This window comes from Notolabrus celidotus, chromosome 20 (assembly GCF_009762535.1).
Source record: "Notolabrus celidotus isolate fNotCel1 chromosome 20, fNotCel1.pri, whole genome shotgun sequence".
Lineage (NCBI taxonomy): Eukaryota > Metazoa > Chordata > Actinopteri > Labriformes > Labridae > Notolabrus > Notolabrus celidotus.
Genome location: NC_048291.1, coordinates 16,718,497 through 16,737,371, shown reverse-complemented (window position 1 = coordinate 16,737,371; position 18,875 = coordinate 16,718,497). Strand labels below are relative to the sequence as shown.

General features: G+C 41.9%; 1 protein-coding gene across 1 annotated transcript in view; it reads right to left on the bottom strand.

Annotated features, from left to right (window-relative positions):
* The window catches only part of pde4a (phosphodiesterase 4A, cAMP-specific), an 80,126-nt gene that overhangs the window by 24,756 nt on the left and 36,495 nt on the right, over positions 1 to 18,875 (bottom strand). The window contains exons 2-11 of the mRNA XM_034710666.1: positions 9,264 to 9,449; positions 8,828 to 8,864; positions 8,609 to 8,679; positions 7,778 to 7,827; positions 6,690 to 6,802; positions 1,562 to 1,655; positions 1,273 to 1,436; positions 749 to 847; positions 393 to 557; positions 205 to 304 (exon numbers count right to left, since the gene is read on the bottom strand). Of these exons, the coding sequence (XP_034566557.1) occupies positions 205 to 304; positions 393 to 557; positions 749 to 847; positions 1,273 to 1,436; positions 1,562 to 1,655; positions 6,690 to 6,802; positions 7,778 to 7,827; positions 8,609 to 8,679; positions 8,828 to 8,864; positions 9,264 to 9,449 (1,079 nt within the window). The remainder of the gene's footprint in view (positions 1 to 204; positions 305 to 392; positions 558 to 748; positions 848 to 1,272; positions 1,437 to 1,561; positions 1,656 to 6,689; positions 6,803 to 7,777; positions 7,828 to 8,608; positions 8,680 to 8,827; positions 8,865 to 9,263; positions 9,450 to 18,875) is intronic.

Genomic DNA, 18,875 nt, shown 5'->3' with positions numbered 1-18,875 from the left:
TGTCAAGGTGTTTGATAAAACTAACTGACTAAGAAAAATTGTTTCATACTGAGACATCAAGGCTTAGCTACCTGCTCTACCCTACTTTTTCTAAACAGCAAAATGAGTGTTTTATGTCTCCTTGCCATAGTCAACCCTGTTTTCTCATAGTTATTTTTTAATTATTATGACTGGTATGTTTGGGTGTGTCTTTATGTGACTCACTTGTGTTTATGAGGAACTGGTTAGACACTCCAGGATGGTCCACGTCATGGATGGCAGCAGCAAATAACGCAGCGAGTATCTCAAGATCAGTGAACACAGCCTGACAGAGAGAAATGAAAGGGAAAGAGAGAGATGTTTTAGAAAAAGTCTGTGCACGTAAAGTTAAGCAGCTAAGAAGAGGTGTTTACATCTAGAGCCGGTGTCGATAGCAGAACATGAGTGGACTGAGTGACATCTGCAGCGTGGAGGCTATTGTGGTAGGCCACATTGGCATGGTAGTGGTCCTCCAGGGTCATCACATAGGTGATGAATGTGTCAACAGGGATCCGAAAGGTCTTCAGTAGATCTCTTTCCTGCAGCAGAGACAGTACTTCAGCGTCATGGACATTAAAAAGTTATGTTGTATGTCATTTCGAGTCTCTTCAAATAATACAGAGAGTCTAGACCGGCTCTTTTTTTAATGTGCCCTGAGATAACTTTCGCTCTAATTTGGATTAATAAAAGTCAGATTACTTGATTGGTTGATCGAAGCTGTGTCTCTCACCTGGAAGATGGCAAACATTATGCAGCTGAGGGGTCGATTATTTGAGAACTCGGCCACACGAAAGATATTAAGGCCCCACTTATTCAAGTCGTTCAGCTCCTGAAGGCACAACAGACGACATGAAGGAACGTCAATAAGACAGTCCTGCTCAGTGTTGGAAAATGTCTTTTACAAAGATGCATTGAATTGACTTGAATTGACTTGAATTGACTTGAATTGAATTGAATTGAATTGAATTGAATTGAATAGCATGTTACAATAGATTTTTGTAATTAAAATGTTCTATGTCAGATTAAAACTGTGCTGCATCATGGGACCTGCAGCATGCAAAATGTAGCACATTGTAAGGCTTGATATCCTCTTGAATATTGGTGAATTACCAAAACATTTCCGGCCAATGAGACATTTGTCTGTCATAACATTTTCTGTTTGACAAAAGTATTCACAGTGTCAAGGAATATTTTTGCAGCATTTAGGTACAGGCTTCACATGAAACCAACACAGACAACTATAGACATATTCACCCTGGCTAATGAATCCTCGTGTTCAGTCTTCACGCCGAAGCGAGGCATGGTGGAGTTGGAAAGGCTGGAACTGTGCGTGAGCTTCTTCACACCACTGATGTGACACATTGGCTTCTCTCGCTCCCTCAAAGTCGGAGATGGGATCTCCACCTCGTTCTGCTTGTCTGGAAGGGCAAGAGTCAGGGGTCAGCCAGGTCGGGGACTTGTGTTCTGCCTGACTCAGATTTAAAGAACTTGTGTTTTAAAGGATTTAGTTGACAGTGATGAGAGCATGGCAGGTTTGCTTTACCTAGAAAGGTAGTGGAGATGTATTCTGACACCTGGTTCCCTGAGCGACTCATCTCTGACAAATGGGACAGCTCCCGGTTCAGCATCCTCTTAAACTGAAGGAAGACAGAAGCAGTGTGAGTGAATTGTTGGTACAAAGTAGAAGCATATAAGTCTCTACAAATGTCGAGACACCTGCAGGATAGTGAACGTTAAGATTCTACATTTTTCTGATATGGAACAACACAACATTCATCTGAGTCAAATATGATCAATTAAATTTCCCCCTCAATCTAGCTTCATTCACTGAAGGATGAGAGAATCGACGATGAATCATTCCTCCCCTTTTTGAGAACATACTGTTCAATAGAACAATTCACTGTTCTTTCATTTGGACCACCATTTATTTAAATGCTTGATAATGTGAAGTCTTTATACATATTTTTCTACGGATACGTCTACAGTTGTAGTCATGAACAACCAGTTTGCAGGTCCTTGCAATACAGGCACAAATGTGATTAAGTGGAAACATTATCCCTGCAGACAGAGAACACTGTTCTTGATTGTCCTCTCAGCTTTTGTGTTCATTTTTAAAGCAGCGTCGTGTTTGGCGGCTCGGAAGCCATCTGCAGCACAAGTCATGCAAAGGTACAATGCGATTCGGACGAGACCTCTCAGTCTGTGTCCTACTGACTGATCTTTCACACATAACTATCTCCATGGCAACCCGAGTGGTTGCCGTGGCAACTGCCTCCTCATAGTCAGTCCTTCAGCTTGATTTGAGAGCAGTGGCTGCTTGGGTGACAATCTGAGGGAGTAGGCAGGTGTCTCTGACCTTTACCAAGGTCAACCCTCCCTTCCTGTGCTTTCTTCCTCTCCTCCGTCTCTCTGTTTTAAAATCCGCTCCTCCTTCTCTCCCGAGGTAAACAACACTCCCAGCTCAAAGCCTCCCCTGTCTTGCCTTCCTGCCATTTAACACACGTCATGCATTCCCACCATCTTTCCATCTTGTCCTCTCACTTAACTCCCTTTGTTTGGACCCATTTCATCCAGCCTAGACCTTTTTTTTTAAAATAAAATAAGCAAACAGGTAGGCTGACTGAAAGTATTAGAGTCAGAGAGGCAGAATCAGTCATCAGAAGTCACAAAAGTCCAGTGGCATACTTAGACAGTAGGCTCAGCCTAAGCCTCTTCTCTTTCTCTCTCTTGCTCTTGTTTCTTCCCTTCCCTAATAATGTAAAGCTGAATCTTATCTGCCAACCAACACTTCCACAGTGCCAGTCCGAGTGCCAGGACAAACAACACTCTCCCTCGAACACTGACTAATGAAGCAAACATGCTAACACTGCACAGAAATCACCACGAACACACATGCTAACTTTTGAACGTATGAGGGAGCAGCTGGTCCTTATTTTTTAATAATAACTCTGTAATAACTATCAAACTACTTTAATACACCTGTAGCTAAATAACTCACATGCTAAATGCTGCCCTCCTCTGAACCTTACTGTGCAATTCAGAATTTAAAACATATACAGTATACACTGAAGCAATTTATGTATCATTATGTCAACAATACCATTCAAGGAAACAGTAATGACAAAACCCAGAGTTGCATTGATAGCATGGTGAAAGGATTACAAATCTTCTGCAAGCCTGACATATCAAAGAAAAACAACACACTCTCTAACACTTTTATGGATGTGTCAGGTTGGCACACCTGAGGAATAAAGACACAAACAGAAACATCTACTCAGTCCTGGGACAACCAGCATTGTCTATCAACAGCAATACACTTGGCTTCTTTGAGTTTTGTATTGAGGCCAGCCTCAGGGTAGCAGAAGAGAAAACCAGTGGGATGTGGGTTGCAGATGTGGAGGATGGAAAGAGACATGATGTGACACTGCAACATACCTGCAGCAAAGACAGTTAATTTAGTTCTTACAAGTTACAAAAGCTAGTTCTTATATTTTTAATAATGTTGGTGGATCCTCAAAGGACAGAAATGTAGACCAGGTATGGAAGGAGAAAGAATGAGAGGGATATTGTTCTTTTGTTTACAGTTTTGCACCGAGGAGAGGTAATAAACTCTGCGGTTTTATTACTGTCTGCCTTCAATAATTCATGTATAAATTATGTACAGGAATACGTTCACCACACGTTTTTCAACAAACCAATGTCTGACCAACAAAAGCTTTCAGGTGATAAACCTGAATTAGTATGTGTTGATTATAAACTAGTCCCCATGAGGCACTGTGTAATATTCCCTCTTACACACATATTACATTTACAAAGTGACACCATTATTGTTGGTGTAAACACAAGTAAGCATGCATGAATGTGGCAATAATTGAGGAGTAAACATGATTTATCCAAGATGGCCACCGTCGGGCCTTATTGCCCTCTGCAGGCTCTCCGAGTCCTACCTGGTCCCACCAACCGATGAGCCAGGGCCTGGAGCAGGTCTCACAGAACAGGTCAACAAAGGGAGTCCTACGCTCTGCTGCCGTCCCACCCCCCTCCAGAACCCCTCCAGCAGCCGCACCAAGGTCCAGCTCTGCCCCTGCCCTCCCCTGCAGGGGGCTGTAGCTGGAGGAGCGGGGCAGCCGGTAGCCCCCTGGTACGGGCGAGGGGCAGGGGGATGGCGCAGGGTCAATGGCCTCCACCACACCCATGTTGAGGGTGACAGAGGTTCTGGGCCGATGGCACAGGCAGGAGGTGCGGTAGTGGAGCGGGGTGGGCACACTGCGGGTGCCCCAGTGGCATGAGGGCGTCGTCAGGGTGTGCTGGGAGAGGCCACAACCGGTTAAGCCGGGACACTCCAGAGTGACGGCTGCCCCGAGAGGGGACGGAGGAACAGGGGAAGGGGGTGAGGGTAGGGGCTGCTGTCGGAAACTGTCCTTGCCTACATACAGCACCCCAAAGCAGGCCACCCAGTCAGTCCAGAGTCAGGCTCCAGCCTCAATGATGTCAAAGATGAGGGTCCCCCTGACAGGCAGACCAGGAGCCCCCTGGATCCGGCTGCTGTGGAGACTACATCTTATCCCATTTGTTGAGCAGACTGACCCAAATGCACAGTCACTGCAGGGTAGGGGTGGATAAAAGCCAAAAGAGGGAAGATGGAGGGAAACAGAGGAAGCGAGGGACCGTCTGAAGGGCACAGGAAGGACCCGATGGAGGAGATGAGTGGCAATGTGAGAGATATGTAAACGAAGGAATGGTGGTGGTAGAGCTGAGCTGCTTGACAAACAATAACACAAAATTTAGGGGATGGAGGTGAGAGGGATGGAGTGATTGTTATGACAGGACAGAAGGATGACTGTAGAATCAAATGATGGAGGTAAGGGGAGCTTGGAAGGCAGCTGCAACATCAGGAGGGTGTGAAGTAGAAACAGATGATAGTAGCAAGAGAAAAGCCAGGATGGAGAGGACAACAGGGGGAGTGAGAGAGAGAGTCAGAGAGGGATGTAAGCAGGCCTGTAGCAGACGATCAGGCTGAAGAATCAAACCAGAGCTGGTGTCTGGAAAAACAGGCTCCCTCTCCCTGCGTCGACTGCCCCTCCCCCACGGTACGGATCCACAGGCCTGGCCCAGTCCTACCGGTGCATCAGCCCGCCTGTGCCGTTTCCGACCGATCCCAGCAGTCCACAGTCACTCCACACTCAGTCAGGCTATCTCTGAAGCCCGGTCCCCTACTCTGAGTCAATCCATGCCTCAGCTGCTGTCCAAAATGCCAGAGGTCTAATCCTGCCGCTTCAGGCTGCCTAGCTCCTCCAATGCTCTGCTTCTTGCACCATTTCCCTGGATGCTGTAGACAGCTCTCGCAAGCTAATCAGGCAGTGTGGCTGCAGGCGCATGCATGTGTGTGTGTGTGTGTGTGTGTGTGTGTGTGTGTGTGTGTGTGTGTGTGTGTGTGTGTGTGTTTGCTTCTGCTCACTGCCTGAGTGCGCATGTGCAACAAGACAGCATGTAAGTCTGTTGAGAATATGTGTGTGAGTGAGGGTGTGAGTAAGAGTGAGAGACTGAGTAGGAATATTCATGTGTACCTCCATGTTGGCACAGTGCAGAGGATTTTTGCAGCTTAGCTGCAGCTACTAAATGGCACCAGCATATTCAGAGGGACTCTTTTTACCACAGGAAACAAAAACAAATGTACACATGGGTATAAATGATAATCTTGAAACATTCACCTATTATCTTTATTAAATCATAAGCCTAAACCTTAGAACCTTGCTATTTATCAGCAGTGAAGTGCAACATGGGGAGAAATTGTAGAATAAAACAAACATGGTACTGTCCCTTTAAGACAGAACATTATTAAAGAAGCATCGCCTCCATTTCATTGGTCCTTGCCCAAACCACATGGCTTGTGGTTAGAGTTGCAAGCCAATAGCTAAAAGGGAAGGGCAGACCCTGCTGCTGTTCGATAGCAACCAAGGTTAAAGCAGAGACATCAGCTTTAGGGCCCCCTCCCTCTCATGTCCCCACTACCCACAGAGTGTCACCCTTCTTTCCTTCTCTCTATCCCTCTCCAACAAATAAAAACGTGTGCATCTTTAAGAAAGCTGCCAAAGTGCGCAGATGTGGTTATGCAAATGCACAGCAAAATTCACAACAACTAGAGAGGATCTTGCGCAGGTGCAGACACAAATACTTATCCAGTCATGATTAATATGTTTGTTTAGTGGGAATGCCAAGAAAACACAGAGACGGCTGTCAGGATATGCAGAACAGCTTATGTTAATTTGATGTAAATAAAATACATTAAAAAAATGAAAAAGGAAACACATATTTCAGAATATGCTGCTCCTTGTTAACAACTTTAATACAGATATAAATATAAATATATCATGTGGGTCAATGTGAATAGGATTACAGGAAGTTTAAGATTTGAGGAGCCAAATGCAGAGTTCCTCATTTTTTATTTTTAAAGCATTTGTTTTGCGTCTGCTCCAGGAGGAGATTTAAAAAAAAAATTGCTGTGATTATTTACCTTATTGAAGGTAAAGATTCATGTTTTTTGTACTTGTAGAAACTTGAAGTGCAAGTTAATAATCAGGTGTCACCACGTGATAAAATACACAGTTCACATGATTCTAACCAAGTACTCCGACCCTGTACCAAGTGGACATATTTTTTTTTGTGCACACCTTATTTGAGGCCATCTCGCTGACTGAGCGGTGCGTCTGTATGGTCTCCAGCTGATCCAGACACCAGTCCAGTTCCTCCAGAGTCTCCCGAGCCATCTGCTGGTAGGTCTCCTCTGGGAATGACACACACAGACACACACACACACAGACACAGACACACACACACACACACACACACACACACACACACACACACACACACACACACACACACACACACACACACACACACGTATAAGTACACACAGTGAATACACAGCATAAGAGAGTAAAAGTAGAGCAGACAAAGTAACATGAATACATTGAAGGCCTAATAGGGTAATATCTATGTCATGTAAGCTCGCACTTGTTGTCCTTCTTTGATAGCAAGAGTTAGCACTCATGATTTGGAAAGAAACTGCCCAATATGATATGCTAAGAGTCTACAGGGGTTGATTTCCAGACCACATGTAATAACAAGAGGTTAGGCCACATGATTGGTCGATATACAGTCCTTTCATCCTGTATGCGACCACAATTCACTGAGCAAAAGCTCTGAACAACAACTACTTCTACATTTTTCCTGTTTTCTGATGCACTGACATGTTTCATATAAGGATAATGTTTCTTTAAACACCAATAACTAAATAAATGTCTTAACTGGGATCAGCTGAAGTGCCACAAGATTATTGCTTGCCCATAGGGCTACATTTATACACATTTGTGTCAAACAACTGTGGATTTTAATTAAAATGAGATTCAGCTCAAGTTATTATTGTTTTTGACAAAAGCAGCCACACCAGCATCCCTTGGGTTGAGTGCATTGAAGGAAAAATATTGTACAAAGGGAGATTTCTGGACTCTACATATCTTTCGTATTTTCCTTATCATATTCCCGCTGATTTAAGATCAGTCTAGTCTCATTAAATATATTCAGTGAAGTATGTTAGAGGGCCCCTACTAAAAGGCATATTATGGTCTGTGCTGATCTGCATTTTCATTGCTGATGATGCATTTGGGGAGTGTGGGAGCCTTAGTGTGTCCTTAAAGCTGTGTGAGGGGAATATGGGGCTCTTTGCACTAAGATTTTTAATTAGCAGACAGCATACCCGAGAGTGTAGCTTGGGGAACAGTGGGTTGGCTTGTCACTGGTGACCTCCTGTGGACAAACACAGCATTACATCAGAGGGTGAAGCACACACTGCTGCCCCCTGCTGGGGTTCAACATGCACACAGCAGTACAACACGAGGCAACAAAAGGCAGGGCTCTCAGTGGAGCTATGAATATTCCTGTGTTTGTTATTCATTTATATGCCCGTATGGAGAGACAAAGAAAGGTATGCATATATATTTTAAAATGCTGTTCAATAATATATGACACTGCAATGAAGGAATAAAGAATCCTCTGTTTCATTTTAAAGATTCTAAAACAGGGAAAGAAAAGGATGGGCTCAACTTTACAGTCACATGAATTGGTTTAGTGTATAAAGCAACTGAGGAGTTTTTATGGCATAAAACAATCAATCGCATAATCAAAGAAGCGGATAATTCTGCTGCACAGCTTTATATATCACATTGATATGAAACTGAAAGCCTGCCAACTCGAGCTCCTTCTTTCTGCTGCATTACAAAGGAGAGTAATTTTAGTGTTATTGACTGTCTCCATCGTCTGGGTACAGAGTCAGGGACACACATTCAAGGCATGTTTTTCTATGCTCTCAGTCCTCAGCCAGCAAGTTGGAGGGATGCCAAATAATGCAGATCATATTTTCCTTGAGCATAGTTTGATAACCATAAACTGTTTAGTCATGATGGCTAAAGTATTTCTTTTTCCAGGAGCAAGGACAGGGAGACATTAGAAAACACACACTGCAGACTAGGCAGGCAGTCGTGACGAGTGTAAGTGGGGGGGAAGGGGTGTTTGACAGCATGATACTGACTTGTTAGTGGGTGTTGTGACATTGGCGAGGATGGTGAAGTTGCTTCTTACGGTTCGTAGGCTGGCCAACACCTGGGGGATGGATGGACAGCGTAGGAGCGACAGAATAAGGTAAAGGGAGAAGTAGGGAGAGGGTACAAGTTCACTGCACTAATAAGCCACCTTTTCTTGTCATTTACAGTGATTAAACATGTCAGACAAGGAGCATGATAAAACATACCTGAGCAAAAGGGGTGACGATCATGTCTTCGGCGTGCCTAGGGGACAAACAGATGATGACAAAGGAGATGAAAGTGAGTGGTATGAGCAGCTGAGGCGCCAGGTATTATCGTTGATATGAGAGGCTGTGTCTGAGCTGCATGTTTGCAAAGCTCTGTGTAAATCTAAGCAGAGAAACTGGATTGAAATCAATATGGAAGGTTTTGGGTGGTTTAAACAAGCCAGAAGACAGAGCACAGCAGTCAATGTTAAGAGATTCATCATGATTTCATTAGCATAACGATTGCATAATTACAAGAACAACCAATGCTGCGCTGATTGGGATAATGTGCAGTTACTGTTGTGTGTTTGTGAGGGGACACTGCAGGTTTAGAGAAAAAGAAAGTTCAAATTCAGTGTACTGCATGATGAATCCATGTTGATGGCTTCATGCTTACCCCTCACTGTTGATGGAGGAGTTGCGTGACATGGTTTTGGGCGATGTGTCGTAGTCGGAATCAGAGCGGTAGAGGAAGGACTCCCTGCGCTGGCTCTGGGGGAAAGAAGGGTGGAGCACCAACCCAGGACTCGCCTGCGAATCCATGGGACTGCGGCCTGGTGAGGGACCATTCTCTGAATCGAAGCTGAAGGGTTAGAGAGGACAGAGAGGAAAGTGTGTCATACATGTGTTAATCTTAATGTTTGTTTGTTTTGTGACGTCAAACAGAGGCAAGATATGCCCAAACACTCAAACACAAGTGAGGGAATCCATCCTCCTTTAGCGTTTCTGTTTTCTTCCAGAGGAAGTTGAAGACTGAAAGATGTGACAGATGCAGCTGTCTCTGTGGTGCCAGAATGCCCTCAGAATTACATTTTACTAACATGTCATATTTCAGATCAAGTCATGTTAAAGTGAACAGAATCAGCCACATCAACAATCTTAAACTGCATGTCCCAGGGCTTAAGCTGTCCATCTCAAGACCTGACTGATAGAAGTTTGGATTCAGTTCTCTTCTAGGACAAAATCCAGATTCTAGAAGAATAGAAGAAGATGAATAAATCCATTCAACTACTAAATACTGATCATATTTGCTATTAGTATAATAAATGTAACAAAGAGGATACCAGAAACAAAACAACTTACCAAAAAATATAGTGCAAGTGTAAAAAGCAACATGTTAATAACCTTTACAGTCATTTCAAATCATTGTCTGCTGTCTCTTTTAGTTTGGAGTAAAACACAGCATCAGGCCATCACATCCCTGATTAACATGAAATCCAAAACACACGGCTGAAATTAATCTGCCACATCCATTTAGATTCCAGATTAGTTAGAGGAGACACAGCTTCTCAGGCTGCACTTGTCTTTTTTTCCACTAAGACCTACAATCATGAAGTATTCATTCCTCAACGTAAATCAACATACCTTTTTAATCCTGGATGACAAGAAATTCAAAATATGTTGAATTAGGTTTGAGAAGATCAGCATCAGATATCAAGGAATGTGCATTTTACAACTGTATCAGCACAGCCGGATACAATGTATGTGTGGGGTTAACAGCCTAAATGGTTAAACAGCTACAGCCTACAAAAAGTCTGTATGCAGTATTATAAATCTATAACTGACACTTTCAGGTTGCAGTTGAATGTGGAGAGGACAAGTAAAGATAGAGGAGCAGGTTGCAGTGTAGCTGCAGCATCTATTTTTAATGTGGGATAACTTTCATCTCTACAACACCCCCCCATACACACTCACTGACACACACACACTTATCCCAAACTTCTCAAACTACAGCCTAAAAGTCAGTTGTGTATGGTTTTCAGTTTAAGTTCTTAAATAAAGTGAGGTGCAATATTTTTAGAATTCATGTCTAAGTTAGCCAATCAGTAGACACTCCTCTCCCCTGGAGGCTTTGTGAGTATGGCTACAGATCAAATTAGCATTCAAGTTGCCCCATCAAAAATGTGTACCCTCAGTCTAATCCATCTGAATAAAGTTACATGAGAGTGTGCATGGAATATGTAACCCTGAAATCTTCTTAAGGGAGGAGCATTATAAATATTTGCACAAATGTTTGTCATGTTTACACTCCACCTTATGATTGCTGAGCACTTAAAATCCCTGGATCTTCTTTATAAATAGAAAAGAAAAGAAATGATTCAGTGAGCACTGGGTCAAACTTACTAAGTGGTCTGCTTCAAAACTTTACCTGCAAATACAGTGTAACGAGCGTCTGCGCTCCTGAATACTGCGGTTCAGTTTCAATCGCCGAAACAGAGCTGAGCCCCCGTGTCCCCGAAACGGATCGCCTGGTGACAGAGGTGAGGTGAGAGAGGGCGCAGGAGGTGGACCCTCAGGACTCTCCCACAACCTCAGCTGGCGCGTCAGCTTCCTCTGACTCATCGCTGCCAGCTCTGGCCCTGGTGAAGCCGAGCAGTTAAAGATAACTCCCCCAGCCTCCACTTAAAACTGTCTGCCTTCCTCCTACGCAGTCCCCCTTGTGAACTTTTTAATGCGCCGCCAAACGTCTCAGACAGACAGACAGCACCTGCTGTACTCTGTCCAAACTGTCCTCAGTCCAGAGCTAGATTCAATAGCAAAACCTGATCCTCCTTTCACTCCTGCTCTGCAATGTTTCTCATGCCTGAAGAGTCGAAGTGCACCGACTTGCAAATCCTGCATACTGTGATCCCCAGCCCCTGCATGCTTAAACTCCAGTTCACCTCTTCTCACATCCTCAATTTGTTTCCTGGATTTAATCAGACCTCCTTAATCCTTGCCTTTGCAGGTTTTTGTGTCCCTCAGTCAGTTTCTCTGACAGCCTCCAAGAGAAGAAGTCTTCTTGTATTTCACCACCTCAGCTCTTTTTCAGTCCCACGCAGATGCAGGGACCATCTGGCCCAAACTTGACCCGTGTCCTCGCCTGGTCCCCAGGTTAACACCGCTGCTGTCTCGCATCCTCAACACTCGCCGTGGCCGGAAAAACAACCGTGAGACCTGCGATGATCTCTATTAATTTCCTAATTTGTCAGACTTTCACCCTTCACGTTGTATCTGTTACTTCTTCTCTCCTCCCCCCGCCTCTCTCATGAAAGCATGTGTTCTCACTATCCTTATCTCACTGCACACAGTTCCTCTGCAGCAACAGGAAGGCTGATCAGAGAGAGTGGCAAACAACAGTCTCTAAGAGAGCAGCACACAGTCTGTGTAATGAGGATTTTAAGGTAAGATAGAAAACAACCCAGAAAAAGGAGTCGAAAAGAGAGGGGGGAGGCAGGGGGAAAGGGGTTGACTCATACCCCTGTGTAAATGTTTACATGTTCCACTAAAGAGCATGCAAGGTTTGCACCCAAAACAATTTGTGTTTTGACATCAACAGCCTTGCTCTAAACAGCACTTTCCTTGGCCTTTAGATGTGAGCAGGCCCACTGCTACCTTAACATCCTACATGAGCAACAATTAGACCATGAAATAGCTTTCAAACAAGGAGCATTAGGTCAACCATAACTAATCCAGTGATGACACCCGAGATAGCAATGTTAGACAGCCTCAAGCAGGAATTCTTTTTACACTTAGACGGTCACATAACAGGCTGCATTTCAAAATGCAGAACTATTTGGCTTCAGTGTTCAAGAAATTATGTTGAGGTTTTCAGGTTTGCTGTCAGCAGTTATTGATTCATTTATCACATTCATTACACAGGATATTGATTAATAGCTTCCTAACTACCTCATTAACCTCTGAATTGCCAATAGTGTACAAACAACAATGATGCAAATGTAGGTACTTCCTTTGAGAACAGAAAGAGAGAAGTGGTGTGCGTGGTATCAAAGTGTTACATCAGGATTTCTCAGTAATGGCTGAACTTACTCCACTCTAAATCTTATAATATAGTATAATATAATATAATATCTATGACTTTACATTGCTATAGTTGTATCACGAAGAAAAAAACCCAAACAAAATGTTATTGTCCATGAATTAAAATCAAGACAAATGCTGATAAAAACATAATTGATGGTTTGCAAATCATTTAGAGGTTATATTTTGTTGAAAATAGCGTGAAGACAACAAATCAAAGGTTACTTGACACTGAGAAGTGCTATTGTTTTATGAAAAATATGCTCATTGGGGATTCCAACTCAAAAGTATGGACCCGTTTCCGTATTTTATGTACCGAGTCACGTGGGTCCCATGATGTAACGTTATATCTAGAGTTGATCCGTTAAACCAAAACAGTGATGCACAAATATACACGAACTGTCTAACAAAGTTTTTGCAAAAGGTTTGAAGTTGCAAAAAGAAGAATTTTGGTGGCCAGATACTTCTACTGTAGGACAGTCATTCTCCTTCTCCACTCAAAGCACCTGTTGCAATTGCACCCAAACTTTGTACTAAGTTCCAAAAATCTATGTTTTAAATCCTGTTTCCATCAGTGTTAAAATCAGAAGGGTAATGGTAGTTAGCTAATTAAACAATGCCACATTGGCTTAACAATGTGAGGTGTTCATGGTCAGGTCTGTAAAAATACTTTTTAGGCTGAGGAAACGTTATCGGGATAAGTTGTCACACATAATTTAGGTTTTGGCGATAAACCTGGATGATACAGTTTTAAAAAATCAACATTTCATAGCCTATGGAATTATATAATTCTGACATGGGGTCCAATGAGCTTTTAATATGTCATTAAAACTACTGATGACAATATTTGCGCAAGCAAATATTCAGATTACAATTCAATAATTTATTTCCTATTCACTATCATTGCTCTCTCTCTCTCTCTCTCTCTCTCTCTTATTCTCCTCTATCCCTCTTTCCAACCCCAACTCTGTCTAGGCAGATGGCTGTCTAACATGAGTCTGGTTCTGCTCGAGGTTTCTGCCTATTAAAGGAAGTTTTTCCTCGCTGCTGTAACTGGCTAAATACTGCGAGGTGCAATGCTCATAGTGGATTAAGATGAGATCAGCCTGAGTCCTGTCAGTGAGAGAGGACTGGATCGTGTCCTGTCTTGATGTTTTATAGGGGACTCGAGTAGTACTCAGACCCTTAAGGAGTCTCAATAATGGTATTGCTATCAATCAAAATTTAACTATCCCCATCCCTGCTTTTGAATGACAAGTTCAGCTTCAAAGCCCTGCCAGATGTTTCTCTCGACAAGACCAAAGTTGTGTACTGCTGGAGTTTGTGAGGTCTCAAACAAGCACACAGCTGATGCAGAGAGTCCTCCCTCTTGGGCATTTCAGTTTTTAAGGGGCGCCATTTGTAAAGTTGTGCACAGTGAAAATAACACAAAAAATCTCCACATTTAACTCCAAAACATAGTGTGAATATTTAAAAGTCACCTTTTTTTATCACATTAAGAGCAATATTTGTGCTCTCCTTTACATTTAATTTTGTTGTGACAAATATATTTAGGTTACTATCACTGTTAAATCCTAATGTTTAAGATACTATAAATGTTAAATATAAATGTTAAATATGAAATCTAAATCAAAATGTTAAATGTTAACTTTTGCTCTTTTGATCAAAAATATATAGCTAATATGCAAATTCACACTGCGGCCCAGCAGAAAGGCTTTTCTGTACCATAGACTGGGTCAGTACTGTCTCTAAGTGTTGTGAAATCTCTTAATGGCCTCCAAAACTCTCTTTCCAACATTTTAACAGCAGGCTGTCTGGCTAGTAACCCGTAGGAGTCAGTATTGACAGACTATGGTTAGGATATCTGTATCGCTTTATGAACCGTTACAGGTGTAAAGTTGGACACTACATGTTGTTAGTATTACTAAGTAAGGTTACATTCAGGTCAATATACCCATCTGTTGTTGCTTGTTAGGCTTTTGATTGCCAGCATATTTTTTTGAGCCTGCAGTACCTTTGAGGTTCGTAGAATTTTCATTGGTATTTATTTTTCTTTATTATTGTTGCAATATTAACTGACATACATTTTTGCATAAAAGAGGCATATTTATCCACCCACATGTTGATCAAAAGTATTAAAAACTTGAAAACAGTTTTGAGTACATTAAGAAAGATAAGAAATGTGAGATTGCAATTAATCACAATTTTAAATAATTAATCGTTAGACAGCCCTCATCTGGGTTTGGGTCTTGCCACCCCTGTGTCAATCAATGCCCTAGTTTGGCCACCTGAGTCAAAAAAGTCTGGATGTGCCTCTGGAGACATTTGAAAGAAAGCAGTTTTTAACTTTCCCCACAGATGAAGAAATAAATAAGTGCAGGGTGCCGGTTTTGCCAAGTGGTTACAGCGCATAAAGAGGCTACAGTCCTCGTCATAGCAGTTGGTGGTTCAACTCCATGCAACAGTCCTTTAAAGCATGCCACCCCCCACTCTCTACACCAAGGTATATTAACTATCTGGTGGAAAGCATAAGGCTTGGTTTCAGTTGGTTGTAGGACTTCCTGCTGCTCAGAGATTCTTTCACTGGTGACTGTCATGCACTGTTATATTGGCATTTTTAGCCTCAAAATATGAGATGGAGAGATTCATTAAATGTGAGACAAATCTTGTAATAGAAGCAGATTTCCCAGTTAAATCTGGTTTGAACAAAAACATTTCATTAACAAATACATTGAAAAATCATTCTCTTTTGAACCTGTTTTCATCGTCTCTTCAATGGGGGCCAAAGTCATTTTAAAATGTTAATCCATCAGAAAAATGCTCAATGGGGTCTTTTAGAATGACAGTAAACTTTAGATCAAAATCCCAGTCGCTACTATTGTTTCAGGTTGTTATTGTTCTGTTTTTTGTCTGGAGTTGAAAATAAAATATAGCAGATAATACTCCAGAGCTTTGCCGATCCCTGATTTAACTGAAATCCTTAACCTCTGCTTTCCTCAGTGGAAACACTTTTTGTTGTTGGTAGCTGGGTTAACCTTTAGTCAGTGTTTGGAATACAAATTGGACAACTGAATTGTGCAAGTGTGTGTGTGTGCAATAGAGAGAGAGAGAGAGAGAGAGAGAGAGAGAGAGAGAGAGAGAGAGAGAGAGAGAGAGGAGATTTCGAGTGCTGGCACATCTCTGACAACTAGCATTTTTGTGTTTATTTGTTACTGTCTTGAGACACAAAGAGGAGAGATATACCGACTTTGTGTCAGAATTTGAATATACACTCTGCACATACCAAATGAGAGCACAAATGAGACGACTTGTGAACAGTGTCTGTTTTTCCTCTGCAAAAGCAACTCGCAAAAAAAAAAGAAGCAAGCAAAAACCTGCTGCATGAATTCCGTGTTCCACCTCTCAGCAAGCAGCTTAAAGCCAAGCACAGCACAGATAAGATGCCTTGTCAAGCCTCCTGTCTACCACGAAATGAGGAGAGGAAGAGAAAAGACTCAGAAGAAAGGGTAAAATACTGAATGTGGAAGAGAGTGACTATTGTTTGTTTATGACATACAGAGGATAGATGGTGCTGCTCTTCTTGGAAAGTCACTTCTGAAAAGACCTCACAGAGACACACTTTGGAAAAATGTCAAGAATTCTAATTCACATGACAGTTACTATTGAAACCACTGGAGAGCTGATGAAGAGACAATTATTCTGTCCTCTATTAAATACAGAGTCCCAGCTCAATAATAGCCGCTGAAACCTCTCAAAGTGAGTCATGCACACACGTGGACGCATACACACACACTCGCATGTGGATACACGCTGGCAGAAACACACCCCCATGTTGCTCTTAAGCACACACACAGCTGAGCATTAACTCCGAAAGCTCTTTTGTTTTCACTCAAACACTATAAAAAGACAAACTAGATGAATGTACACAAAGACACACACACACACACACACACACACACACACACACACACAAACACACACACACACACACAGTGCACGAGGTGATTATAAGCCGGGCTGTGGGCAGCTCTCTTGGTTTCATTATGTGAAAGCAGAGTCCCTGAAGTGTATCACTGCGGACAATGACATGATGATCAGAGGTTTCAGAGGGACGAGGATTTGTGCCAGCTGAGTGACTCCTTCTTATGGAAGATAACAAACCGTCTCTGTCAGGATGGAGTGGGGCACATTAAAGCTGCTGTCTCTCATGCAGCCTCGCTACCTGAACTGCCTCATTCTGTTAACTCAGTGCAGTTTGCAGATGCACGCCACTGACAAACCTGTGACCTGTGTACATGGACATGTTAGTAGCTTCAGCATCCTCGGCTGAATGATGGTCTACCCTTGAACTCGTGGCTTTATTAATCACTCTTGTTACTGTTGCTACAAAAGCATGCCACCAGCTAAAACTCTGGGTTGTTGTATTATCAATCTGAGACTGAAAATTAATCAACTTTTCATACACCATCTTAGAATTTCTAATTTTGAACCCTTTTTACTTAACTGCATAAAAATGACTAACAAGAAGCTTAAGGTTGGCATATTTAGGTTACATATTATAAATTACTGTATTTTAGCTACAACTTAAATTAAGCATTCACTTCAGAATTCTTCTCTTTGTTTACTGCCACACAGTGACAGCATCTTTAGTCTAGCAAGTATCGCTTAACCAAGCAATGTATGCCACCTGTTAAACGTGTCCAGTTGGCTTTGCACTGGGCCACGCACAGTCATTTTTAAGCAGCATTATAATGCTCAATAATATAAGGTCAACCTTTAGCTCTTGTGAATAAGGTACTTAACAAATTAAAAATACACTTAAAATCTTTCCATTTCATTGCTTTGCTGACACTTGCATCCTTATGACCTTACTCTGAAAGTGCAAAGGCCCCTGGGGTTTCACTTCCAAGATACATAAAAACACTGCTTCACATACAAATCAAATCATATAATCATAATCAAATTAATTAACATAAAAAAATATATTTTTAATACCATATAATAAGGGCTGTCAGCATCAATGTGTTAATCACAATGCGGTTAAGGTCCAGAATTGATCTGATTTTTTAATCATATGCCTTTTATCCCGTTTGACGCACCATAGTACAGGTGACACTTCGTCTGCATGCTTAATGGCAAATAATGACACTACAGCACTTTTGAATGGCATATTTCAATTCATAAAAACTCCCTGACAGCTCAGTTATTAAGTTAAAAGTAATACGCACTTTGTGCCAACCAGAGTTAAAATATCACCAAAGCACTCTGAGTTTGAGCTACCACCTACAAGCTAAGCATACAGGTGCAGCTGATTAAACTGATGTCAGACGGCAAATGAGTCAAAAATGCCGGCAGAGTGTATAAATCAGCACAGACCTATGGATGAAACCGAATCAAAGAAGCTGACTACAGCACTTGCTAAATGGTTGGAAACTACTGCAGGCTATTGGGATGTCCTTAGGTTGACTCAGACCAGTCACATGCCTTACCAATGCAGGGAACAATAGATTCACACAAACAGAACCTTTATAAAACAGAGACAGCAACCAAAATGGAACTTCTCATCAGAGCAAATGCTGTTGCATTCACTTGGTATCAATGGACGTCAGTGTGTAATCAAAATAATCTTGGAATAACTACACACCATATTGACACAGATTGGGCATTTTGTGCATGTACTCCTGCATATTTTTTAAATGTGTAACAGTGTTATAAAAAATGTAAAATTACAGTATTTCACAGAAAAAAACACTTTGAAGCTGTCTCCTACCTCTAAGATATGGTTTCAGACGACACTGATGTGGCAGTGCATTATTAATTTAAATAATAAATGTAAAAGTCCAGATCATACAGTACATTTCATTGCATTCATTTGATTTGAACACCGTGCATTAACAGCAAGCTGTTTATTGTTGATGTGCTCTCAGTAGAAATAGTTCAACTTTTGAAACACTGCTATAGGCTATTCAGTGTCACTTGCCCATTACCAACTAATCACAACCAAGAAGAAAAGCAACGTCTGATATTATCTGTGCGAACAACAATCGCGGAGATCTGTATGGAGAAGAAACTGAACACATTTTTTTTAAGGTTACAATTTACAGGTGTAGAGCTGCTGTTGATGCCAAAACATGAGTTCTATCATTCAGGTTTTTTTTTTTTTTTTTTAATGCCACTAAATGAAAGCAAAATGTAACTATACAGAGCA